The sequence below is a fragment of the Rana temporaria genome, chromosome 8, assembly GCF_905171775.1.
Source record: "Rana temporaria chromosome 8, aRanTem1.1, whole genome shotgun sequence".
Taxonomy (NCBI): Eukaryota; Metazoa; Chordata; class Amphibia; order Anura; family Ranidae; genus Rana; species Rana temporaria.
The window spans coordinates 176,144,615-176,171,874 of NC_053496.1; the positions used below are offsets into that span (position 1 = coordinate 176,144,615).

At 42.8% G+C, this 27,260-nt stretch overlaps 2 protein-coding genes and 1 long non-coding RNA gene across 4 annotated transcripts in view; all 3 read right to left on the bottom strand.

The window, feature by feature from the left end:
* Window positions 1-27,260, bottom strand: part of LOC120909511 (zinc finger protein 260-like) — a 51,260-nt gene that overhangs the window by 13,119 nt on the left and 10,881 nt on the right. The window lies entirely within an intron of this gene.
* Window positions 9,229-27,240, bottom strand: LOC120909509 (zinc finger protein 271-like). 2 transcript variants are annotated; one of them, XM_040321285.1, is made up of 4 exons: window positions 26,952-27,193; window positions 25,740-25,881; window positions 23,089-25,137; window positions 9,229-11,160 (listed from the first exon to the last, which is right to left on the bottom strand). In XM_040321285.1, the coding sequence occupies exons 1-4, from the start codon at window positions 27,165-27,167 to the stop codon at window positions 9,758-9,760; spliced, it is 3,810 nt and encodes a 1,269-aa protein (XP_040177219.1). In that variant the 5' UTR covers window positions 27,168-27,193; the 3' UTR covers window positions 9,229-9,757. The 2 variants fall into 2 exon arrangements, with proteins under 2 accessions (XP_040177219.1, XP_040177218.1); XM_040321284.1 differs by lacking the exon at window positions 9,229-11,160 and adding an exon at window positions 27,206-27,240 and having other exon boundaries at window positions 22,493-25,137; window positions 26,952-27,104.
* Window positions 14,710-15,529, bottom strand: LOC120909519. Its single transcript, XR_005741287.1, has 3 exons — window positions 15,515-15,529; window positions 15,001-15,142; window positions 14,710-14,751 (listed from the first exon to the last, which is right to left on the bottom strand). It is a non-coding gene; the product is annotated as an uncharacterized LOC120909519 (long non-coding RNA).

Here is a 27,260-nt window from a genome sequence, read left to right on the forward strand (position 1 = left end):
GAACACTGATATAAAACTGTACGCAAAGGTATTGGCCGGAAGAGTTAGACAGGAAATGACAAAACTGGTACATCCGGACCAAACAGGCTTTGTCCAGGGTAGAGAGGGTAGAGACAATGGAGTAAAAACACTTCTGTTGCTCCAGAGAATGAAGGCAGTAGGGTCCCCAGGTTTACTTCTGTCGATTGACGCAGAAAAAGCGTTTGACAGAGTAGACTGGGGACTTATGCTGCTGACTCTGAGAGGCATGGGGTTTGGACAGAGAATGATAGACTGGATTGCAGCCCTTTATTTGTCTCCCACTGCCAAAATAAAGATAAATGGCAGTCTATCTCAAACTTTCTCAATGAAAAATGGTACAAGGCAGGGGTGTCCTCTGTCGCCACTCCTGTTTGTGCTCTCTTTGGAGCCGTTGCTGGCCAGGATACGCAATTGCAAAGAAATAAAAGGGGTTAAAGTGGGAGAGGAGGAATACAAACTCTCTGCCTTCGCAGATGACATCCTCTTCTATTTGGACAAACCCAAAACATCAATCTCAAACCTTTTAAATCTATGTAGAGATTATGGGGAAATCTCGAATTTCAAAATAAATCTCACCAAAACGGAGATTATGAGTATAAATATAAGTAAATTAGAAGAGCAATTCTTAAAAGTGAAGTACCAGTTCGCCTGGGTTAAAGAACTCAAATATCTAGGGATACTGTTAGCAAACTCTATAAAAAAAATGTATAAGATAAATTTCATTCCCCTATTAAATGAAATTAAGACAGAAATAAAAAGAGTGGAAAATAGAGCAATATCATGGATAGGACGAATCAATTATTGCAAAATGGTTATCTTACCTAAAATATTATATAAATTTCAGATGATCCCCATAGCCCTCCCGAGAACACTATTTTCTGCTTTAAAAAAAATAATTATGAATTACATTTGGAGAAATAAGAAACATAGGATATCACTCCAGACCCTAAAACAACCAAAAAAAAAAGGGGGGCTTAGCGGTACCGGACGTCAAAGGATATTATGATGCAGTGGTAATGACAAGGGTGGTGGAGTGGGCCAGAGCCAACAAAGAAAAAAGGTGGGTTAGTCTAGAAAATGAGTTAGCACAGACGAGGCTGGACAAGATTATATGGAATCCTCCTCAATTTAGAACACTAGAGAAAAACGCACACGAAATAACAAAAAATGCACTTAAAATATGGGACAATGTCTACAAAAAAATTGAGAAAGAATATAATTCACCTTTTATAGCACTGAAAAATAATGATTATTTTGCACCAGGTAAAACACAAGTCGGGGGGAATTGGATCAAACAGGACACGGCACAATTAAGGGACATAATAAGGGAGGGTCACATAATAACACTACCCGAGTTAAAAACTAAAAAGAATTTAATGGAAATTAATGAATGGAGGTACCAGCAGCTTAAACATTTCACCCAGGATCTACCAGGCCCACTGAGAGCGGGAGACCAGTTAACAGACCTAGAAAAAATATGCTTCATGGAAAGAGCAAAGGGAACTACATCAAAGCTATATAGAATTCTATTGAAGATAGATGAGCAGAATATACCTCCATTCATTAAAAAATGGGAAAGGGAACTGGGAACACAACGGGACAAGGGCACAATAGATAAAATGTTGGCTCTGACACACTCCTCTGCGGTGGATAGCCGAACGGCGGAGATGTGTTTTAAATGCATATCCGGATGGTACATGACCCCGGAAAAGCTAAAAAAATTCAAAGAAGATCAGACAGGAGAGTGTTGGAGGGGATGTGGATCACCAGGAAATATGGCACACATCTGGTGGGGATGTACTAAGGTTAAGAGGTATTGGGAAAAAATCTTGGCCTGTGTGGAAGAGATCACGGGGAAAAAGATCAAGATGGACCCATGGGTCATCCTATTTCATGGGGGGGAGGAAGGTATAAAAAGTTACAGGAAAACGCTTGTACCACATCTACTCAATGCCGCTAAGAGACTTATTCCAAGGAGGTGGCAAGAATTGGAGTGCCCCTCAATTTGGGAGTGGATTGATGCGGTCGAAGAAACTTACAGAATGGAAGAATTAAAAGAGGGCATAGAGGGTAATAACATCTTACAAATCACGAAATGGGATAGATGGAGGACTTTCAAGAAATCGTGGAGTTATGCAGAAAAATTAAGGGTAGACACTTAAAAGAAACACTAGAAGAAAATTTGAAAGAACTAGTGATATAGGAGATTGTTTAAGGTGAGATAGGGGGGGGGGGGGGAGAAGGGGGGGATAAAATAAAAATGTAATCCTTTGGTGCCTCTGAAATATGAGGAGTGACATTTAATAAATAACAATAATACATATTTACATATATAATAATAATATAAAAGGAAAAAAAAAAAAAAAAAGAAAAAGAAAAGGAAAAGAAAAGAAGAGTAAAAAATTCACACAAGAAGAAGCGACACTTATGATGCAAAACCAACATAGAGATGCAATGGGCGGGTGCGCCGAATATGAGCATATAGTGCACACTCTATGGGGTGGAGTCTGAAGTGGAAAAAAAAAGGAGAAGAAAAGGGAAAAAAGAAGATAACACTGCAATAGTTAAAAAATAGGAGCCACTAGACCTGTAACCTTCTTACAAAATTACAGTTAAAAAAGCAAAAACATTATGTTCATTTCTTACCTGCCGTGTTTTTCCTCTCCATAAAATATGTTTTCCCTCCCTTGCATTGTGCATTTATGTTTTTGTAAGACTCACATTAGTTTCTCTGTAATTAACCACTTGCCAACCGACCGATGTACATTTACTGCAGGGCTCTCCGGCGTGAAATCACGTACAGGAACATGATTTCGCTCTTTCGGGTCTGGGGCGTGCTGCTGGTGTTCTGACAATATCCAACCCATCAGAAACTCAATCTCACTGTGATTTGGCACAGCGGGAGCCAATCAGTGGACCCGATGTCCGCTGGCAACCGGCACTCGTTCCCAAAAGAGGCAGAGTGGCAGTCTGCCTATGTGAACAAGGCAGATCGCTGTTCTGCTAGTAGGGAAGATAGAGATCCTGTGTTTCTGCTAAGCAGGAACACAGATCTCTGTCTTCCCACAGTGCAACCATCCCCCACACAATTAGAAAACACCCCTAGGGGACATGTGTAACCCTTTGATCGCCCCTGCTGTTAACCCCTTCCCTGCCAATGTCAATTTAGTGACATTACATATTTTTTAGCACTGTATTGGTGTCACTGGTCCCCCTAAAAGTGTCACTTGGTTTCCGATTTGTCCGCCACAATGTTGCCGTCCCTTTATAAGTCGCTGATCACTGCCATTACTAGTAAAAAAAATTGAATTACGTAAAAAACAATCCCATGGATTGACAGTTGGATAAATGGTTCTTTATTTGGGATGTATCTGGTCTATAAACCAGAGGCTCTGGATGGACAATTGGATTAATGGCTCTATATTTAGGATGTATCCGGTCTATTAACCAGAGGCTCTGGATGGACATTAGATGTAAATGGCTCTATATTTAGGATCTAATGCCGCCTACACACGACCGTTTTTCATGACGTGAAAAATGTAATTTTTTTTAAATGTCATTAACCACTTAAGGACTGCCCCCTGCACATATACGTCGGCAGAATGGCACGGCTGGGCACAGGCATGTACATGTATGTTGCCTTTAAGAGCCCAGTCGTGGGTCGCTGGCGCGCGGACGTGACCCGGTCCAAAGCTCCGTGACCGCGGGACCCGCAGACCCGATCACCACCGGTGTCCCGCGATCGGTCACAGGAGCTGAAGAACGGGGAGAGGTGAGTGTAAACACACCTTCCCTGTTCTTCACAGTGGCAGTGTCATTGATCGTCTGTTCCCTGATATAGGGAAAGACGATCAATGATGTCTCACGTCCAGCCCCGCCCCCTACAGTCAGAAACACATATGAGATCACACTTAACCCCTACAGCGCCCCCTAGTGGTTAACTCCTAAACTGCCATTGTCATTTTCACAGTAATCAATGCATTTTTATAGCACTTTTTGCTGTGAAAATGACAATGGTCCCAAAAATGTGTCAAAATTGTCCGATGTGTCCACCATAATGTCGCAGTCATTAAACAATCGCTGATCGCCGCCATTAGTAGTAAAAAAAACAATTATTAATAAAAATGCCATAAAATTATCCCCTATTTTGTAAACGCTATAAATTTTGCGCAAACCAATCGTTAAACGCTTATTGCGATTTTTTTTATACCAAAAATAGGTAGAAGAATACGTATTGGCCTAAACTGAGGGAAAAAAAAATTCATATCTTTTTTGGGGATATTTATTATAGCAAAAAGTAAAAAGTATTGCATTTTTTTCAAAATTGACGCTCTATTTTTGTTTATAGTGCAAAAAATAAAAACCGCAGAGGTCATCAAATACCACCAAAAGAAAGCTCTATTTGTGGGAAAAAAAGGACACCAATTTTGTTTGGGAGCCACTTCGCACGACCGCGCAATTGTCAGTTAAAGCGACGCAGTGCCGAATCGCAAAAAGGGGCAAGGTCCTTAACATGCATATTGGTCCGGGTCTTAAGTGGTTAAAAAACGATCGTGTGTAGACTATAGAGCATTTTTCATGACGTGAAAAATGGACATTAAAAATTTAGAACATGCTCTATTTTTTCGCGTAGTTTTTCATGTTGTCGTTTTTCACGTCGTGAAAAACGGGCGTGTGTAGGCTTTTTAACGACATGAAAAAATGTGCATGCTCAGAAGCAAGTTATGAGACGGGAGCGCTCGTTCTGGTAAAACTAGCGTTTGTAATTGAGATAGCACATTCGTCACGCTGTAACGGACTGAAAAGCGCGAAGACTAAAAAGCGCAAATTGTCTCTCACCAAACTTTTACTAACATGAAATCAGCAAAAGCAGTTCCAAGGGTGGCGCCATCCGAATGGTACTTCCCCTTTATAGTGCCGTTGTACATGTTGTACGTCACCGCGCTTTGCTCGAGCATTTTTTTTCACGATCGTGTGTAGGCAAGGCAGGCTTGACAAGAATCAGGTCGAAAAAAAAAATCTTTTTTCCTAGACCATTAAAAATGGTCGCGTGTACGCGGCATAACAATAATAGTGCGATAATAACAACCTCTTAATATTGCACAGGACATATAAACAAGTTATATGATATGACAAAATGTGAATCAAATAAAAATGATGACATCACAAAAATTTTGTGAATTAAAGCGGGAGTTCACCGATAAATGCTGTTTTTTACTCTTTTACCCTTAGTCTGATGCTCATTTAGTCTTGGGGAATCGGCTAGTTGTTTTAAAATCCGAGCATTACTTACCGTTGTAGAGGGCGATCTTCTCCGCCACTTCCGGGTATGGGTCTTCGGGAGTGGGCGTTCCTTCTTGATTGACAGTCTTCCGAATGGCTTCCGACAGTCGCATCCATCGCGTGACGAGTAGCCGAAAGAAGCCGAACGTCGGTGCGGCTCTATACTGCGCCTGCGCACCGACGTTCGGCTACTTTCGGAAAACCGTGACGCGATGGATGCGACCGTCGGAAGACTGTCAATCATGAAGGAACGCCCAGTCCCGAAGACCCATACCCGGAAGTGGCGGAGAAGATCGCCCTCTACAACGGTAAGTACTGCTCGGATTTTAAAACAACTAGCCGATTCCCCTAGACTAAATGAGCATCAGACTAAGGGTAAAAACAGGATTTTACCGGTGAACCTCCGCTTTAAATACAAAATCCTTAGTGAGTAAATGGATAATTATTTGTTCACCACCACCTATAACGTGAAATGCCCGCTCACCTTCCAAGCAAGGCAAAAAATATCACTTCATTTCCACATACATATAGCGATCAGATTGACTTTCAGGCCCCATACTCACGAGCAAACATGTCTGCTGAAACTGGCCCGCAGGCCAGTTTCAGCAGACATGTTTGGTCGTGTGTGGGCGCGAGCGGGCCGAATTCCAGCAAACATTTGCCCGCCGGGCCTTTTCCCAGCAGACAAATATTCCTGGACTTGTTTTAAAACAGCCCGCTGGAATTCAGCCCGCTCGGACATGTACGGTCGTCAGTACAGACCTACCGTACATGTCCAGGCGCCCGCCGTCCCTCGCATGCGTCGAATGACTTCGACGCATGCGTGGAAGCATTTTAAAGGCGGGACGCGCACGTCGCCGCGTCATTGTCGCGGCGACACCGCGTCATCGACGCGGCGACACCGCGGACACGCCCCGCGTATTGTTTACGCGCGGACTTCTGTACGATGGTGTGTACAACCATCGTACAGAAGCCCTCTGGCAGACATGTATGGTGAAAACGGTCCGACGGACCGCTTTCACCATACATGTTTGTCCGTGTGTACCCGGCCTCAGAGTGTGTTTTTTCAGTCTGGTTTTTCATGAACCTTCCGCTTCTCTGTAAGTGTGGATTCTCAAAGAAAAAGAATACTAGACATAGCGCAATATTGCTAAAAAAATTGTTAAATGATGACATAAATGAATACGCTCACCTAAGCACGGATATATCAGGCGTATAGTAACAGTCAGGCTCGTAGCAAGCTTACTTCTCCTCACTGCACCTCCCGTGTGAGAGAACACCAGAATGACATCACTGGCTCTTTCCAACGCGTTACGTCACAGGTCACGTGACTTTTTCAAGTATTCCCTTGAAAAAGTCACGTGACCTGTGACGCAACGTGTAAAACGATAAATGGTTCTATATTTGGGATGTATCCTGTCTAAAAAACAGATATATTTGTTAGTTCCGTTTGTGTAGACTGTAGAGACTAATTTGACCAGCACAGTGTTCTCTATACAGCACTGTGGTATTAATGTATAATAATAATAGTGTGTGACTGAGGTGAGGTCTGAAATATATCTCTGTGGAGAGCTGAATATGCCCGGTGACTGTTATCCCAACTTGTGATTGGTTCCTGTGGAGGGAATGCAGCCAGTGGAAGTGCAGAGCTGTTAGGATAGTCTGAGTTGAGAGTAGAATCCACCTGTTGACTGTGATCCTGCCCTTTGGTTGGTGTGAAGGGAGCGCAGCCAATGGCAGTGGAGAAGGTATGAAGCAGGAACTCTGAGGTGATAGCTGTGAGGTGTCCGGCTCTCCTCGGCCCTTCTATGACTGAATTCTCCATTTTATTTTACATTGGTGACAGAAGTGACAGCGGATTGGGTTCTGTTTTCTGTCACCGGAAATGTCGTAAAGGTAAAATGATATCAGAATCACATTTTTATATTCCTTTATATGTATATGTGGTATCTGCTGGAGATAAAAGATTTCACAGTGACTATTAAGGAAGAGGACAGGCAGGACGGGGGGTTACTGGTAATACTACCAATTTATATTCCATTTAATAACTTCTATCTACAGTGCTGCGAATTCCATCACCAGGGAGGAATGTACTAGCAAATGATATGCAGCTGTAGCAGGTGCCCTGCAGCCCGGCATGCTGGTCACCCCCGGGACTGATACAGGCTCAGGAGACACAATTCTCCCCCTCACTCTGCAGTAGCAGGAGACACTGCCGCCCAATCTACTCTCTTCCCTGCTTCCTCATTGGCAGGGGGAGGGAACCAATGTTTCTTCACCACAGATGATCAAAGAATTGTGGGACATGTAGCCCCCAGCACAGGCCCACAGCTTTCCCTGGTCTAAGAACTACACAGCCCAGAATTCTGTGGAGGCAAAGAAGGGAAAAATACCAAGAGACTGCCTGGGAGCTAGGCAGACACCACAAGGCAAGTGAGAAGACCGGATGCAGGGATGAGTTGCTGCCTTCCCAGGTCAGTGTGTCGTTCCTCCCACAGACCAATGGCCGGTCAGGGATATCCTGCCTGAGAGGGGGATCCCAGTTGCATCTCCAGTCACACCTGTACAGACGGCATGAAGTGTTCTGGTTGTGAAGTAGCCAGTCGGGCTACCTGAAGAGTCTGCCTGCCAGGACATCTCTTTTGGGCCTTGGTGGCAGGATTGGTGAGTGTGAACTTGAAAATTGTACAGACACTGCATCCAGACAATGTTGCCTATTTTTGCCAACACTAGTAGAACACTGTGCTGCCCTCATCCTCCTGCCAGGCAGTAAAAGTGTTCTTTTTGCTTCGGGAGTTCCACAGTAGACTTTGCATCACTCCTGCCAAACAGGAAATCTAAGTGCACAAACTACATTGGCTAGCTGAAGATTCAAGGACTTCTTCTTCCAAGGAACTGAAGTTACTGGTGCCATACGGGCACACACACATATATCCCGGGCTCGGTATATGTAGTGTATGAGGGGGGTAATCTGAACTTGGGAGTTAGGGCTCATTTACACTTGCTTCAGCTTCAACACACATTAAAGCTCCTACCACTTCAACATGCTTTTATGAAGTGTGTTTGATGCTTTAGTGGTGCTTTGATGAAGCTCTGGTGGTGCTTTGAAGCTCACACACCCCCCCCCCCTTTCCTGGCCTGCCAGGCTGCATGATAGGATAAGGGTCTGGTATGGATTTGGGGGGATGCCACGTTATTTTCTTTAACTTTTTTTTTTATAATCTTTATTTATAAATTTTTCATTTTACACAAAAACAATACAACTATTACATTAACTGACATAGCCCATTACCCACCCACTCCATATTATAATATATATATATATATATATATATATATATATATATATATAATTAGAGGCCTTAAATTTAGCTGAAATAAACATGGTCAGAGGCAACTAACTCTCCGACCCCCCCTTAAATTTACAACAGCAGCCGCTATAAAAGTAGCAGGGCGCTACAGAGGGATTTTACCTTCAGTCAGGATCTGGACCACTCTAGTATCTTTGTTTCTATACCATTTTAAAAAGGTTAGGGCATTCAAGGCTGGCGGAAACTCATGGTTTCCAAATAGAGGTGTCATTGGCCCGATCTGTGTGGACCAATTCTCTTTTTTTAGCATTACATCCCATGCCTTTAACGTGGAGGATACCAGCATCGGCATTTCTCTCATGGCGGGTCGTACATTACGATTTATCCATGGTAGTGATTTAAGTTTTATTTTGGTGATATCCTCCTCTAGTTTCTCCCATTGTTTAGTTTTTGCATTATGAAACCAATCCGCTATTCTCCCCATGAATATCGCCCGTAGAGAGCGCTAGACCTCTTTTTTTTGGGATTCAGCTGTCAGTTGGACATTTACACTGATTTTCTGTGCTCTAATGCTCACCCATATGACATAAAGAGAAGACAGGGAAATACACAATCTAATGCATAGAAAACTTTATTGAGATATAAACACATTCATCAAAAGATTGCATTCACATGTGGCAATAAGAGGATATACATTGTACCCAGCGTTATGAACACAGGGGGAAGGACACCGACAAGCTGAAGAAATGAGGATGACTCACTCCCGCACTTAGAGCATAGCGTGACTTCTCTGGTTTTTAGAAGTTGTCCTTTCCGAATGCAAGATTTCCTGCAGTCTGTACATAAATAAGGATGCTCACCCGTGTGAATTCTTTGGTGTTTAACTTTCCTTACAGATGAAAGATTTCCCGCACTCTGAACATGAATAGGGATGCTCAGCAGTGTGAATTTAATGATTTTTAACAAGATTATGTTTCTTATTGAAAGATTTCCTGCACTCTAAACATGAAAAAGGACGCTCACCTGTGTGAATTATCTGGTGTCTAATAAGGTCTTATTTACAAACGTAAGATTTCCCACACTATGAACATGAATAGGGACACTCACCTGTGTGACTTTTCTGGTGTTTCAAAAGGTTTCCTTTAAGAGTAAAATGTTTTTCCACACTCTACACATAAATTAGTATGCTCCCCTGTGTGACTTATCTGGTGTCTAACAGGACCTTCTATCTGAGTGAAAGATTTCCCGCACTCTGAACATGAATAAGGGCGCTCACCTGTGTGAATTCTCTGGTGTCTAACAAGGGCTCCTTGTAGAATGAAAGATTTCCCGCACTCTGAACATGAAAAACAATGATCACCAATGTGACTTTTCTGGTGTTCAAAAAGGGCTTCTTTTTGAGTAAAAGATTTCCCGCACTCTAAACATGAAAAAGAGCGCTCATGCATGTGAATTCTCTGGTGTCTAACAAGGACTCCTTTCTGATTGAAAGATTTCCCGCATGCTAAACATGGATAAGAACGCTTATCTGTGTGACTTATCTGATGTTCAACAAGGGCCCCTTTTCGAGTGAAAGATTTCCCACACTCTAAACATAAATAAGAACGCTCACCCATGTGAATTCTCTGGTGTTGAACAAGGACCCCTTTTTGAGTGAAAGATTTCCCGCACTCTAAACATGAATAGGGACGCTCACCCGTGTGAATTCTCTGGTGTCTAACAAAGGCTATTCGATGAGTGAAAGATTTCCCGCACTCTGAACATGGATAAGGACGCTCACCTGTGTGAATTCTCTGGTGTTCAACAAGGGCCCCTTTGCAAGTGAAAGATTTTCCGCACTCTGAACATGGATAAGGACGCTCACCTGTATGAATTTTCTCGTGTTCGACAAGGGCCCCTTTTTGAATGAAGGATTTCCCACACTCTAAACATGGATAAGGATGCTCACCCGTGTGAATTTTCTGGTGTTTAACAAGGGCCCCTTTGTAAGTGAAAGATTTCCCGCACTCTAAACATGGATAAGGACGTTCACCTGTGTGAATTCTCTGGTGTACAACAAGGACTCCTAGTTGAGTGAAAGATTTCTCGCACTGTAAACATGAATAGGGACGCTCACCCGTGTGAATTCTCTGGTGTATAACAAGGGCTCCTTGATGAGTGAAAGATTTCCCGCACTCTAAACATGAATAAGGACGCTCACCTGTGTGAATTCTCTGGTGTTCAACAAGGGCCCCTTTGTAAGTGAAAGATTTCCCACACTCTGAACATGGATAAGGACACTCGCTTGTATGAATTCTCTGGTGTTCAACAAGGTCCCCTTTTTGAATGAAGGATTTCCCACACTCTGAACATGAATAAGGACGCTCACCCGTGTGAATTTTCTGGTGTTCAACAAAAGCCCCTTTGTAAGTGAAAGATTTCCCGCACTGTAAACATGAATAGGGACGCTCACCCGTGTGAATTCTCTGGTGTCTATTAAGTGATCCTTTCTGAGTGAAAGATTTCCCACACTCTGAACACGAGAATAGATTGTCACCTCGGTAATCTCCTTCATGGGGTGAGGAAGATTCCTCGGGATTGGAAGGATCTGTTGATCTATCTGCAGTGTGAGATCTTACATGGATATTTACAATCATAGTATGTGATTGATGAGAAGATTCCCCCTGATCAGAGGGACCCATTGATGTCTCCGGACAGGAAGGTCTGTGATGTATATTTTGTGTATTTGGATTTCTTCCTGGAGGATCCTGTGTGATGACATTATCTTCTGACTTACAATCAGCAGATAATAGAAGATGTCTCTCCGAGGAATTCCTCACATCACATCCAGCTGATGGAAAGAAATGGAAAAAAAATAAATAAATAGTAAAACATTTCAGTAGATGACAAATAACTGGAGTTTTATCTCCATATGAGTGGAGTAAGTGGAAAATTCCGATCTCAAATCTGGGCTCCGGTTCTCCCTCCAAAATCAATCAGAAAAGTCTTCATACCGGAGTCTGTATACAATTTGCAAATTATTTACCACTTCTTGCACCCGATATAACAGAATAACGTGTGCAAAGTGGTTAAGTGATCCTGACTGGACATCATATGACATCCAACGGGATAAGCCGCAATTGTGCGCCCGCTGGAGATAGTTGGTGTGGTATGTCAGTCTGACCCACTGCATCACCGATCTCTGTAAAGAGCCTCTGATGTAGGCTCTTTACCATGTGATTAGCTGTGTCCAATCACAGTGTAAACAGGAAGAGCCGTTTATCGGACAGACCTACCCCTACCCACAGAAACTCCATCAATGGTCACCACAGTTCCCTCTCATGAATTGGCTGCTTCTCCTTCTCATCGAGCTTCACTTTACCCCCTCAAGGGTTAACTGATTTGTACATTTCATTCCCCAGTTTCAGTGTCTGTTACTTACTTGTGTCTAAAGGTGGAGAAATTTCATCCTGTTCACTCTTCATAATCATCCCAACCTCCTCCATGGACGGCTGATCACCCCCCACATATGTCTCTTCTTCTTCCTCTTTAACCTCAGCTTTTATATTAATCAGTTCTTCACCCTAAACCCCAAAATAATAGAAAATATTCATTAAAGCTGAACTCCGGGCAGATATAAACGACACGAATGAATGCAGTGCATTCATTAGTAAATGGGTTTTATTTTCATAAATGTAAGCAGTATAAGTTTAAGAATGTGACCCGATATCAGGCTCTTGCAGTACCTGTGCATAAGCACTAGGGGAGGGACAAGACCGCTAGGCATTATTAACCTGAAGCAGAGATAAACCAGGCCTATTGTCCATGTAGCGCCTGGCTACTTCCAAGTACCGGTGCTATTGAAATTTAGAGGGTGATCAGAGTGCTAATGACTCTGCTTCCAATTACAGTGTTCGAGTAGGGTCTCTGTTTCAGCTTGGCTGTACTGTGGGCTCATTCTGTTGTTGCTGGGGAGTTATTACACCCTGGGGCGATGGGTGGCAGCAGTGGAGTTAAGGCTTGGGTGTCCATTACCAGCATGCTGGCAGAGGGTACTTATGGAACAGACGCCATTGAGTCTGGGTCTTCTTCCAGGTGGCACCCACCTTTAGGGTGACCACATCACGGCGCCCCAGCGTTATGGCCTACCGGGGCGTGCGTGCAACTTGATTTGCAGGGTTGCTTTAGTTCGGTTAGCTTGTTAAAGTAGATGTATGGATGTGACTTAGTTCGGTGGAACTACAGTTAGGGCGGTTAGATGACTTTGTTTGAATGACTGAATGGACTTAGTTCGGTGGAACTACAAGTGAACACACAACTAGATGAGTATACAGTTCTGATCACACTATTTACAATAAGAACATATATAACTTGTGTGACATACCTATTTAGGCCCTTGCTTCCATAAAACTGAACTCTGTATGTCTGCTCTGCTCTCTGTCTTCAGGTGGAATGAATTTGCAGCACATGTATATTAAGAACCTCCCAGACAGAATGGATGCAAAGGTGTCTGTGATAGGTCAAGACTCTGCTCCATGTGAGATTAGCTGTGATTGGCCAAGGCTACTGATGAGTCACAAAAGCTTAACTCTATGCTTTCTGGTATGAAATCTACTGTGTAATTTGAGCTTACCTTCACTGTCATATAAATAAACGATTCTCAAAGGCATATTTTTTCTTTTGCCTCTGAACACAACACACAACTATTATATGACATTCAAGCATAAAATCACAGTGAATAACTTTGCTTTTGTCTCTCACATATAAACATGTGCATTACATTTAGGTTCTTAGCAGGTTTAGCTGTATATACATGTAGGTTATATTGGCTACCTAGGACAGGTTCTAGCTGGCCAGCTACAAGTGCACTATGCAATCAATGTCCTCTCAGAGACCGTGGGTTCCGGCAATGCATGAAGTAAAACTCAAAAAGGAAAATATGGATGGCCGCACACACCAAAAACCTTTAAAAGGTAGCCTTTAATGGTAAAAAAGGAAAAAGCACTACAAAGCACAGCAAGCAGTGGGATATACAGCTGATGCGTTTCACACTGGGGTTCAGTGCTTAGTCATAGCTTTATCCTGAAAAGGTTTGAATGATACTCCGGCTGTCAGGTCAATGAGAGAGGCCTGTCCAGGTACGCTAAGCCCACTCAAGCAGGAGTGATACGGAAAGTGTTACGTATGGGAGCAGGACTGCTCCAAATACTACGCCTGAATCTGCTGTTCTCCTTTCAAACTCTATCCTTTCATCACCGGTTCATTGTTTTTACTCGGCTGCGTAATAAAGAGCACAGAAAAGACACTTGTTGCAGACATTCCTTTACTACTGCTATACACACCATTCACCCCTAGGAATTCGGAAGAGCCACGAGGTAAATGTGCCACCTAAAACAAACCAGCAGCTCCTCCGGGGGTAGTGCTACACCCATTTCCTTAAAACCATGGAAGCGAGGTACCCGCCCACTAGGGGCAGATGATCACCTCAGCCTGGACTTACAGGACCAAAATAGCAGCATCATGTCAATTAGCCCCCCCCCCCCCCCCCAATTGAAGGGACACAAGGCGGAAGAGGACCCATGATGACATATGACTAGACTTAAGACCTACAGAAAAAATAAACATATACTGATAAAACAGCAAAAAAACAAAAGTGAAAAATGTGAAGTGCTCAAAGAAGTAGCTGCAAATGAAGATGGGGGTGCAGGCAGCAATTCGGATATAGTAGTATGAAAACAAGAGACTACATAGAAGAATGCCATCTAACCAATTCCGAAATATTTCCACACTCTGAGACCACCTACCTGATGATGGTGAGGGTTGGTGTGATCTTCCGGTGGGGAATCCCGGGAATACAGAGATACACCTTCCTCCATAAACTGCTGAGCTCCACTCATCACTGTCTCTTCTTCTTCCCCTTTAATCTCAGCTTTGATGTCTTTCAATTCTTCACCCTGAACCCCAAAGATGACAGAACACATTTGTAAAATGGAACGAGAGATTACATAGAAGAAAGTTCTCGTGGCTTAGAATTTTTTTTCAGTTCTCATACCACCTACCTGATGATGGTGAGGGATGGTGTGATCTTCCTGTGTGGAATCTCGGGAATACAGAGGACGGGGACATCTCTCTGTTGGGTTCCCATTACTGGATCCATCTGTAGGAAACACACACACTCACTAAATACATTGTTTCTATGTGTTTATCAGATGATGGGGGATCTAGGTGGACCCTCCGTACTGCTCTCTCCTTTACAATAAAGTCTCCTCTTACCCGGTGATGTGAGGGGCGGCTGATTCTCCATCATGACGTTCTTGTAGAGATTTATCTGATGTGAAGGTCTACATATCCACAATCATCAATCTATATTCTTAAGTAGTTTATTTATTTAGTGTTCATTACTCACCCGTGCTCATATCTAGAAAAGGTTCTCCCTCTTTAGTTGTCACTATCATCCCAACTTCCTCCTTAGACTCCTGATAACCCATCACAGTCGTCTCCTCTTCTTCCACTTCAACCTCATTTTTTACATACATCTGTTCTTTATACTGAGCCATTAAAAAGAAAAAAAAAAGAAAATGTGATGACAAATAGGATGAAAGAAGAGTATAATCTCATACAGTCTAGAGTCACTTATTGTGTTCTTCCCATCTACCTGATGATGGTGAGGAATGGTGTGACCTCCCTGTGTGGAATCCCAGGAATATAGAGGACCTCCCTCCTCCAAAGACGGCTGAGCTCCACTTATCAATGTCTCTTCTTCTTCCGCTTTAATCTCAGGTTTGATGTTTTTTAGTTCTTTACCCTAAACCCCAAAAATGATAGAATATATTTGAAAAAAGGAACAAGAGATTACACATCGGAATGTCTTCTCATAGCTTAGAATTAATTTTCAGTTCCTGTGGCTCATTCCCACCTACCTGATGATGGTGAGGGATGGTGTGATCTTCCTGTGTGGAATCCAGGGAATACAGAGAAAAAGGACAGATGATGGGGGATCTAGGTGGACCCTCTGTACTTTTCTCTTCTTTATAATAAAGTCTCCTCTTACCCGGTGATGTGAGGGGCTGCTGATTGTCCATCATGATGTCTTTGTAGAGATCCTTGTGTCCTAAATACTCCCACTCCTCCATGGAGAAATAGACAGTGACATCCTGACACCTTATAGGAACCTGACACACACAATGATACAGTCACCATCCAGACACATCCCTTGTCTGTTACTGGATAATGTCCCAGAATTCCCGGCACCGCTCACCTCTCCTGTCAGCAGTTCAGTGATCTTCTTGGTGACTTCTACAATCTTCTTATCATTATTTCTCCTGTATTTCAGGAAGTGAGGTGAAGGCACTTTGAAAGTTAAATGGTCACCAGACTTCACCAGATGAACAGTCTGCTTTAAAAAAGCAATAATATTGTCATGTGACCTCCCAGAATCCTGCTCGGCTCTCCGGGCAGCAGGTGGAGGATCCCCAGGGTGAGGTTTAAAGTAGAAATCCAGCTAAAGCCTAACTAGTCTTTCAAGAACACCCAACAATGACTGTGAAAGCTGGGAGCCATGTCATCTCCCATAGGTCCCTCCTCTTCACTGGATGGCGCATGGAAGCCGGGTCACATGACCAGACCAGAGAGGCTTTAAAATAGGTAAGTATAGACAGTACATCTTTTTTTCTTGCACAGGTTAGTTAATATAGGTGTTAGCAGGGATAGACAGCATTTTTAAGACTAGTAAGGTTTTAGATGGAATTCTAATATCTTATTACCTCCTCTGCTGCCAGTTCCAACAATGTCTCCACTCTACTTCTTCCCAACTCACCTCTGACCCAGTACTTCCTTTTTTAGACCTCTACATCACTTCCTGTTCATATGTTACCTCACTTCCTGTCTGTAGATCACTTCCTGTCTGCACCTGACATATTTTCCTCCCCACTTCTGGCATCATTTCCTGTGTCTGTACAATCACACTCTTCCAGACGTGCTTATGTTCCACTCAATATAATTGGGAAAGACCACCTTGAGAGTAATGTCATTAAAGGGGGAGTCCTGTATATTTTCAGTATGTGAACATTATAAGATAACACTGGAATGGTTAAAAAATAGGAGCCACTAGACCTGTAACCTTCTTACAAAATTACAGTTAAAAAAGCAAAAACAATGGGCCAGATTCAGAAAGAAGTTACGCTGGCGTATCTATTGATAAGCCGCGTAACTTCTAGGATGCTCCGGCGTATCTTTTTTCTGTATTCAGAAAACAAGATACGCCGGAATTTTGCTAAGATCCGACTGGCATAAGTCTCTTACGCCGTCATATCTTAATTGCATATTTACGCTGGCCGCTAGGTGGCGCTTCCGTCGATTTACCAGAGGAATATGCAAATTAGGTAGATATGCCGATTCAGAAACGTATGTCCACCCGGCACATTTTTTTACATCGTTTACGTTAGGCTTTTTCTGGCGTAAAGTTACCCCTGCTATATGAGGCGTATCCTATGTTAAGTATGGACGTCGGGCCCGCGTCAAATTTTCTGTCGATTACGTCGTTTGCGTAAGTCGTTCTTGAATAGGGCTGTGCGTCATTTACGTTCACGTCGAAAGCATTTGCTTTTTGCGGGTTAATTTGGAGCATGTGCACTGGGTTACATTCACGGACGGCGCATGCGCCGTTAGTCAAAAACGTCAATTACGTGGGGTCAGTCTTCATTACCATACAACACGACCACTACATGAATAATTTGAATTCCGCTGGCTTACGCCGGACCACATACGCTACGCTGCCTTAACTTAGGGCGCAGGTTCTTTCTGAATACAGAACCTGCCTCACTAAGTTACGGCGGCGTAGCGTATCTGAGATACGCTACGCCCGCAGAAATTTACACCGGGCTATTTGAATCTACCCCATTATGTTCATTTCTTACCTGCTGTGTTTTTCCTCTCCATAAAATATTTTTTCCCTTCCTTGCATTGTGCATTTATGTTTCTGTAAGACTCACATTAGTTCCTCTCTAATTAACCACTTGCCAACTGCCCGATGTACATTTACTGCAGGGCTCTCCTGCGTGAAATCACGTACAGGAACATGATTTCACTCTTTCGGGTCTGGGGCGTGCTGCTGGTGTTCTGACAATATCCAACTCATCAGAAACTCACTCTCACTGTGATTTGGCACAGCGGGAGCCAATCAGTGGACCCGATGTCCGCTGGCAACCGACACTCTTTCCCAAAAGAGGCAGAGTGGCAATCTGCCTATGTGAACAAGGCAGATCGCTGTTCTGCTAGTAGGGAAGATAGAGATCCTGTGTTTCTGCTAAGCAGGAACACAGATCTCTGTCTTCCCACAGTGCAACCATCCCCCACACAATTAGAAAGCACCCCTACGGGACATGTGTAACCCTTTGATTGCCCCTGTTGTTAACCCCTTCCCTGCCAATGTCAATTTAGTGACATTACATATTTTTTAGCACTGTATTGGTGTCACTGGTCCCCATAAAAGTGTCACTTAGTTTCCGATTTGACCGCCACAATGTTGCCGTCCCTTTATAAGTCGCTGATCGCTGCCATTACTAGTAAAAAAAAAATGAATTACGTAAAAAACAATCCCATGGATGGACAGTTGGATAAATGGTTCTATATTTGGGATGTATCTGGTCTATAAACCAGAGACTCTGGATGGACATTAGATGTAAATGGCTCTATATTCATGACGTGAAAAATTTCTTTTTTTTTAAATGTCATTAACCACTTAAGGACTGCCCCCTGCACATATACGTTGGCAGAATGGCATGGCTGGGCACAGGCATGTACATGTACGTTGCCTTTAAGAGCCCAGTCGTGGGTCGCCGCGGACCCAATCGCCGCCGGTGTCCCGCGACCGGTCACAGGAGCTGAAGAACGTAAACACACCTTCCCTGTTCCTCACAGTGGCAGTGTCATTGATCGTCTGTTCCCCGATATAGGGAAAGACGATCAATGATGTCTCACGTCCAGCCCCGCCCCCCTACAGTTAGAAACACATATGAGGTCACACTTAACCCCTACAGCGCCCCCTAGTGGCTAACTCCTAAACTGCAATTGTCATTTTCACAGTAATCAATGCATTTTTATAGCACTTTTTGCTGTGAAAATGACAATGGTCCCAAAAATGTGTCAAAATTGTCCGATGTGTCCGCCATAATGTCGCAGTCATTAAAAAATCGCTGATCGCCGCCAATAGTAGTAATAAAATAAATTACTAATAAAAATGCCATAAAACTATCCCCTATTTTGTAAATGCTATAACTTTTGCGCAAACCAATCAAACGCTTATTGCGATTTTTTTTTATACCAAAAATAGGTAGAAGAATACGTATTGGCCTAAACTGAGGAAAAAAACAATTATATATTTTTTGGGGATATTTATTATAGCAAAAAGTAAAAAATATTGCATTTTTTTTAAATTGTCACTTTATTTTTGTTTATAACGCAAAAAAATAAAAACCGCAGAGGTGATCAAATACCACCAAAAGAAAGCTCTATTTGTCGGAAAAAAAGGACGCCAATTTTGTATGGGAGCCACGTAGCACGACCGCGCAATTGTCAGTTAAAGCGACGCAGTGCCGAATCGCAAAAAGGGGCAAGGTCCTTAACCTGCATATTGGTCCAGGTCTTAAGTGGTTAAAAAACAATCGTGTGTGGACTCCAGAGCATTTTTCATGACGTGAAAAATGGGCATTAAAAATTTAGAACATGCTCTATTTTTTCGCGTAGTTTTTCATGTTGTCGTTTTTCACGTCGTGAAAAACGGGCGTGTGTAACGACATGTAAAAACGTGCATGCTCAGAGGCAAGTTATGAGACGGGAGCGCTCGTTCTGGTAAAACTAGCGTTTGTAATGGAGATAGCACATTTGTCACGCTGTAACGGACTGAAAAGCACGAAGACTAAAAAGCGCAAATTGTCTCTCACCAAACTTTAACTAACATGAAATCAGCAAAAGCAGTTCCAAGGGTGGCGCCATCCGAATGGTACTTCCCCTTTATAGTGCCGTTGTACATGTTGTACATCACCGCGCTTTGCTCAAGCATTTTTTTTTCATGATCGTGTGTAGGCAAGGCAGGCTTGACAATAATCAGGTCGAAAAAAAAAAATTGTTTTTCTAGACCATTAAAAATGGCCGCGTGTACGCGGCATAACAATAATAGTGCGATAATAACAACCTCTTAATATTGCACAGGACATATAAACAAGTTATATGATATGACAAAATCATATCAAATCAAATAAAAATGATGACATCACAAAAATTATGTGAATTAAATACAAAATCCTCCGTGCGTAAATGGATAATTATTTGTTCACCACCACCTATAACGTGAAATGCCCGCTCACCTTCCAAGGAAGGCAAAAAATATCACTTCATTTCCACATAAACATAGCGATCAGATTGACTTTCAGAGTGTGTTTTTTCAGTCTGGTTTTTCATGAACCTTCCGCTTCTCTGTTAGTGTTGATTCTCAAAGAAAAAGGATAATAGACATAGCGCAATATTGCAAAAAAAATTGTTAAATGATGACATAAATGAATACGCTCACCTAAGCACGGATATATCAGGCGTATAGTAACAGTCAGGCTCGTAGCAAGCTTACTCCTCCTCACTGCACCTCCCGTGTGACAGAACACCATAATGACATCACTGGCTCTTTCCAATGCGTTGCGTCACAGGTCACGTGACTTTTTCAAGTATTCCCTTGAAAAAGTCACGTGACCTGTGACGCAACGTGTAAAACGATAAATGGTTCTATATTTGGGATGTATCCGGTCTAAAAAACAGATATTCTTGTTAGTTCCGTTTCTGTAGACTGTAGAGACTAATTTGACCAGCACAGTGTTATCTATACAGCACTGTGGTATTAATGTATAATAATAATAATAGTGTGTGACTGTGGTGAGGTCTGAAATTAATCTCTGTGGAGAGCTGAATCTGCCCGGTGACTGTTATCCCAACTTGTGATTGGTTCCTGTGGAGGGAATGCAGCCAGTGAAAGTGCAGAGCTGTTACGATAGTCTGAGTTGAGAGTAGAATCCACCTGGTGACTGTGATCCTGCCCTTTGGTTGGTGTGGAGGGAGTGCAGCCAATGGCAGTGGAGAAGGTGTGAAGCAGGAACTCTGAGGTGATAGCTGTGAGGTGTCCAGCTCTCCTTGGCCCTTCTATGACAGAATTCTCCATTTTATTTTACATTGGTGTCAGAAGTGACAGCGGAATAGGTTCTGTTTTCTGTCACAGGAAATGTAGTAAAGGTAAATGATATCAGAATCACATTTTTATATTCCTTTATATGTATATGTGGTATCTGCTGGAGATAAAAGATTTCACAGTGACTATTAAGGAAGAGGACAGGCAGGACGGGGGGTTACTGGTCATACTACCAATTTATATTTCATTTAATAACTTCTATCTACAGTGCTGCGAATTCCATCACCAGGGATGAATGTACTAGGAAATGATATGCAGCTGTAGTGGGTACCCTGCAGCCCCACATTTTCATGCTGCCCCCCCCCCCCCCCCCGGGACTGATACAGGCTCAGGAGACACAGCCTGTCAGCTCCTGTGGGGTAATTCTCCCCCTTATTTTGCAGTAGCAGGAGACACTTCCGCCTGATCTACTCTCTCCCCTGCTTTCTCATTGGCAGGGGGAGGGAACCAATGTTTCTTCACCACAGATGATCAAAGAATTGTGGGACATATAGTCCCCAGCACAGGCCCACAGCTTTCCCTGGTCTAAGAACTACACAGCCCAGAATGCCGTGGAGGCAAAGAAGAGAAAAATACCAGGAGGCTGCCTGGGAGCTAGGCACACACCACAAGGCAAGTGAGAAGACCGGACGCAGGGACGAGTTGCTGCCTTCCCAGGTCAGTGTGTCGTTCCTCCCACAGACCAATGGCCGGTCAGGGGCATCCTGCCTGAGAGGGGGATCCCAGTTGCATCTCCAGTCACACCTGTACAGACGGCATGAAGTGTTCCGGTTGTGAAGTAGCCAGTCGGGCTACCTGAAGATTCTGCCTGCCAGGACGTCTCTTTTGGGCCTTGGTGGCAGGATTGGTGAGTGTGAACTTGAAAATTGTACAGACACTGCATCCAGACAACGTTGCCTATTTTTGCCAACACTAGTAGAACACTGTGCTGCCCTCATCCTCTGCCAGGCAGTAAAAGTGTTCTTTCTGCTTCGGGAGTTCCACAGTAGACCTTGCATCACTCCTGCCAAACAGGAAATCTAAGTGCACCAACTACATTGGCTAGCTGAAGATTCAAGGACTTCTTCTTCCAAGGGACTGAAGTTACTGGTGCCATACGGGCACACACACATATATCCAGGGCTCGGTATATGTAGTGTATGAGGAGGGTAATCTGAACTTGGGAGTTGGGGCTCATTTACACTTGCTTTAGCTTCAACACACATTAAAGCTCCTATCGCTTCAACATGCTTTTATAAAGTGTATTTGATGCTTTAGTGGTGCTTTGATGAAGCTCTGGTGGTGCTTTGATGAAGCTCTGGTGGTGCTTTGATGAAGCTCACACATCCCCCCCCCTTTCCTGGCCTGCCAGGCTGCATGATAGGATAAGGGTCTGGTATGGATTTGGGGGAAGGGGGGGATACCACTTTTTTATTTTCTTTAACTTTTTTTATAATCTTTATTTATAAATTTTTCATTTTAAACAAAAACAATACAAATATTACATTAACTGACGTTGCCCATTACCCACCCACTCCATATTATAATATATATTAGAGGCCTTAAATTTAGCCGAATAAACATGGTCAGAGGCAACTAACTCTCCGACCCCCCTAAAATTTGGGCATTTACACTGATTTTCTGTGCTCCAATGCTCACCCATATGACATAAAGAGAAGACAGGGAAGTACACAATCTAATGCATAGAAAACTTTATTGAGATATAAACACATTCATCAAAAGATTGCATTCACATGTGGCAATAAGCGGATATACATTGTACCCAGCGTTATGAACACAGGGGGAAGTACACCGACAAGCTGGAGAAATGAGGATGACTCACTCCCGCACTTAGAGGATAGCAGGACTTCTTTGTTTTTTTTAGAAGTTGTCCTTTCCGAGTAAAAGATTTTAAGCACCATGTACATAAATAAGGACGCTCACCCGTGTGAATTCTTTGGTGTTTAACTTTCCTTTACAAATGAAAGATTTCCTGCACTCCGAACATGAATAGGGATGCTCAGCCGTGTGAATTTTCTGATTTTTAACAAGATTATGTTTCTTATTGAAAGATTTCCTGCTTTCTGAACATGAAAAAGGACGCTCATCTGTGTGAATTATCTGATGTCTAATAAGGTCTTATTTACAAACGTAAGATTTCCCTCACTCTGAACATGAATAGGGACGCTCACCTGTGTGAATTTTCTGGTGTTTCAAAAGGTTTCCTTTCAGAGTGAAATGTTTTTCCACACTCCACACATAAATTAGTATGCTCCCCTGTGTGACTTATCTGGTGTCTAACAGGACCTTCTATCTGAGTGAAAGATTTCCCGCACTCTGAACATGAATAAGGGCGATAACCTGTGTGAATTCTCTGGTGTCTAACAAGGGCTCCTTGAAGAATGAAAGATTTCCCGCACTCTGAACATGAAAAACAATGTTCACTAATGTGACTTTTCTGGTGTTCAAAAAGGGCTTCTTTTTGATTAAAAGATTTCCCGCACTCTAAACATGAAAAAGGGTGCTCATGCATGTGAATTATCTGGTGTCTAACAAGGGCTCTTTTCTGATTGAAAGATTTCCCACACTCTAAACATGGATAAGAACGCTTATCTGTGTGACTTATCTGATGTTCAACAAGAGCCCCCTTTTGAGTGAAAGATTTCCCGCACTCTGAACATGAATAGGGACGCTCACCCGTGTGAATTCTCTGGTGTTTAACAAGGACCCCTTTTTGAGTGAAAGATTTCCCGCACTCTAAACATGAATAGGGACGCTCACCCGTGTGAATTCTCTGGTGTTCAACAAGGGCCTCTTTGTAAGTGAAAGATTTCCCGCACTCTAAACATGAATAGGGACGTTCACCCATGTGAATTCTCTGGTGTTTAACAAGGACCCCTTTGTAAGTGAAAGATTTCCCGCACTGTAAACATGAATAGGGACGCTCACCCATGTGAATTCTCTGGTGTTTAACAAGGACCCCTTTGTAAGTGAAAGATTTCCCGCACTGTAAACATGAATAGGGACGCTCACCCATGTGAATTCTCTGGTGTTTAACAAGGACCCTTTTTTGAGTGAAAGATTTCCCGCACTCTGAACATGGATAAGGACGCTCACCTCTGTGAATTCTCTGGTGTTCAACAAGGGCCCCTTTTTGAATGAAGGATTTCCCACACTCTGAACATGAATAAGGGTGCTCACCAGTGTGAATTTTCTGGTGTTCAACAAGGGCCCCTTTGTAAGTAAAAGATTTCTCGCACTGTAAACATGAATAGGAAAACTCACCCATGTGAATTCTCTGGTGTGTAACAAGGACCCCTTTTTGAGTGAAAGATTTCCCGCACTCTAAACATGAATAGGGACGCTCACCTGTGTGAATTCTCTGGTGTCTAACAAGGGCTATTCGATGAGTGAAAGATTTCCAGCACTCTGAACATGGATAAGGACGCTCACCTGTGTGATATCTCTGGTGTTCAACAAGGGCCCCTTTTTTAATGAAGGATTTCCCACACTCTGAACATGAATAAGGACGCTCACCCGCGTGAATTTTCTGGTGTTCAACAAGGGCCCCTTTTTGAATGAAGGATTTCCCACACTCTGAACATGAATAAGGGTGCTCACCCGTGTGAATTTTCTGGTGTTCAACAAGGGCCCCTTTTTGAATGAAAGATTTCCCACACTCTGAACATGAATAAGGACGCTCACCCGTGTGAATTTTCTGGTGTTCAACAAGGGCCCCTTTTTTAATGAAGGATTTCCCACACTCTGAACATGAATAAGGACGCTCACCCGTGTGAATTCTCTGGTGTTCAACAAGGGCCCCTTTTTGAATGAAGGATTTCCCACACTCTGAACAAGAATAAGGACGCTCACCCGTGTGAATTTTCTGGTGTTCAACAAGGGCTCCTTGGTGAGTAAAACATTTCCCACACTCTGAACATGAATAAAGGCGATCACCCGTGTGAATTCTCTGGTGTCTAGTAAGTGCTCTTTTCTGAGTGAAACATTTCCCGCACTCTGAACATGAGAATGGATTCTGACCTCGGTGATTTCCTTCATGGGGTGAGGAAGATTCCTTGGGATTAGAAGGATCTGTTGATCTATCTGCAGTGTGAGATCTTACATGGATATTTACAATCATAGTATGTGATTGATGAGAAGATTCCCCCTGATCAGAGGGATCCATTGAGGTCTCCGGACAGGAAGGTCTGTGATGTATATTTTGTGTATTTGGATTTCCTCCTTGAGGATCCTGTGTGATGACATTATCCTCTGACTTACAATCAGCAGATAATAGAAGATGTCTCTCCGAGAAATTCCTCACATCACATCCATCTGTTGGGAAGAAATGGTAAAAAAATAAATAAATAGTAAAACATTTCAGTAGATGACAAATAACTGGAGTTTTATGTATGAGTGGAGTAAGTGGAAAATTCCGATCTCAAATCTGGGCTCCGGTTCTCCCTCCAAAATCAATCAGAAAAGTCTTCATACCGGAGTCTGTATACAATTTGTAAATTCTTTAACCACTTCGCGCACCCCATATAACAGAATGATGTATGCAAAGTAGTTAAGTGATCCTGACTGGACATCACATGACGTCCAGCGATATAAGCCGCAATTGTGCGCCCGCTGGAGATCGTTGGTGTGGTATGTCAGTCTGACCCACTGCATCACCGATCTCTGTAAATAGCCTCTGATGCAGGCTCTTTACCATGTGATTAGCGGTGTCCAATCACAATGTAAACAGGAAGAGACATTTATCGGCTTTTCCTCAACTTGCACTGACAGACCTACCCCTACCCACAGAAACTCCATCAACGGTCACCACAGTTCCCTCTCATGAATTGGCTGCTTCTCATCAAGCTTCACTTTATACCCTCAAGGGTTAACTGAATTGTACATTTCATTCCCCACTTTCAGTGTTTGTTACTTACTTGTGTCGAAAGGTGGAGAAATTTCATCCTGTTCCCTCTTCATAATCATCCCAACCTCCTTCATGGATGGCTGATCACCCCCCACATATGTCTCTTCTTCTTCCTCTTTAACCTCAGCTTTTATATTAATCGGTTCTTCACCCTGAACCCCAAAATAATAGAAAATATTCATTAAAGCTGAACTCCGGGCAGATATAAACGACACAAATGAATGCAGTGCATTTATTATTAAATTAATTTTAATTTTCATAAATGTGAGCAGTATAAGTTTAAGAATGTGACCTGGTATCAGGCTCTTGTACTACCTGCGCATAAGCACTAGGGGAGGGACAAGACCAGTAGGCATTACTAACCTGAAGCAGAGATAAACCAGGTCTATTGCCCATGTCCTCAAAACCATGGAAGCGAGGGACCCACCCCCTAGGGTAAGATGATCACCTCAGCCTGGACTTACAGGACCAAAATAGCAGCATCATGTCAATTAGCATCCCCCCCCCCATTGAAAGGACACAAGGAGGAAGAGGACCAATGATGACATATGACTAGACTTAAAGGGTCACTAAAGGAAAACATTTTTTTTTGCTGAAATGACTGTTTACAGGGTATAGAGACATAAAAGTTAACTGATTCCTTTTAAAAATGATTACAAATAGATACAAATCAATCATATAATGGGCCTGCAGGTTAGTTTCACTTTTAAACTGGTTTCAAGTTCCTGTGAACTAGAGAGACCCACAGAACAAAATCAAACAAATCCAGGGCATTGTTTTGTTTTTAAAATGAATCTGATTGGTTCTGTTAAGTTTTAGACACACAGTAATGACAGCTTAGACCGCCGTGAAAAGCTCCCAGTACTGTGGTTATAAGGAGCCAGACAACCAGGAAGTGTGGAGATCACAGCAGAATTACAGCAACTTCAAAGCAAAAACGAACAATAAGGACATGAAACCAGTACTGCAGTAAGGTAAAGGAAGCTATTCAGCAAAAAAAAAAAATTCCTTTAGTGATCCTTTAAGACCTACAGAAGAAAGAAACAAACAGCAACAAAAAAAAGTGAAAAATGTGAGGTGCTCAAAGAGGGAGCTGCAAATGAAGATGGGGATGCAGGCAGCAATTTGGAGATAGCAGTATGAAAATATGAAAACAAGAGACTACATAGAAGAATGCCACCTAACCAATTCCGAAATATTTCCACACTCCGAGACCACCTACCTGATAATGGTGAGGGATGGTGTGATCTTCCTGTGGGGAATTCCGGGAATACAGAGGACAACCCTCCTCCATAAACGGTTGAGTTCCACTCATCAACGTCTCTTCTTCCTTCTTAATCTCAACTTTAATGTCTTCCAGTTCTTCACCCTGAACCTCAAAGATTACAGAACACATTTGTGAAATGGAATGAGAGATTACATAGAAGAAAGTTCTCATAGCTTAGAATTTATTTTTGAGTTCTCAATCCCATTTACCTGATGATGGTGGGGGATGGTGTGATCTTCCTGTGTGGAATCCCGGGAATACAGA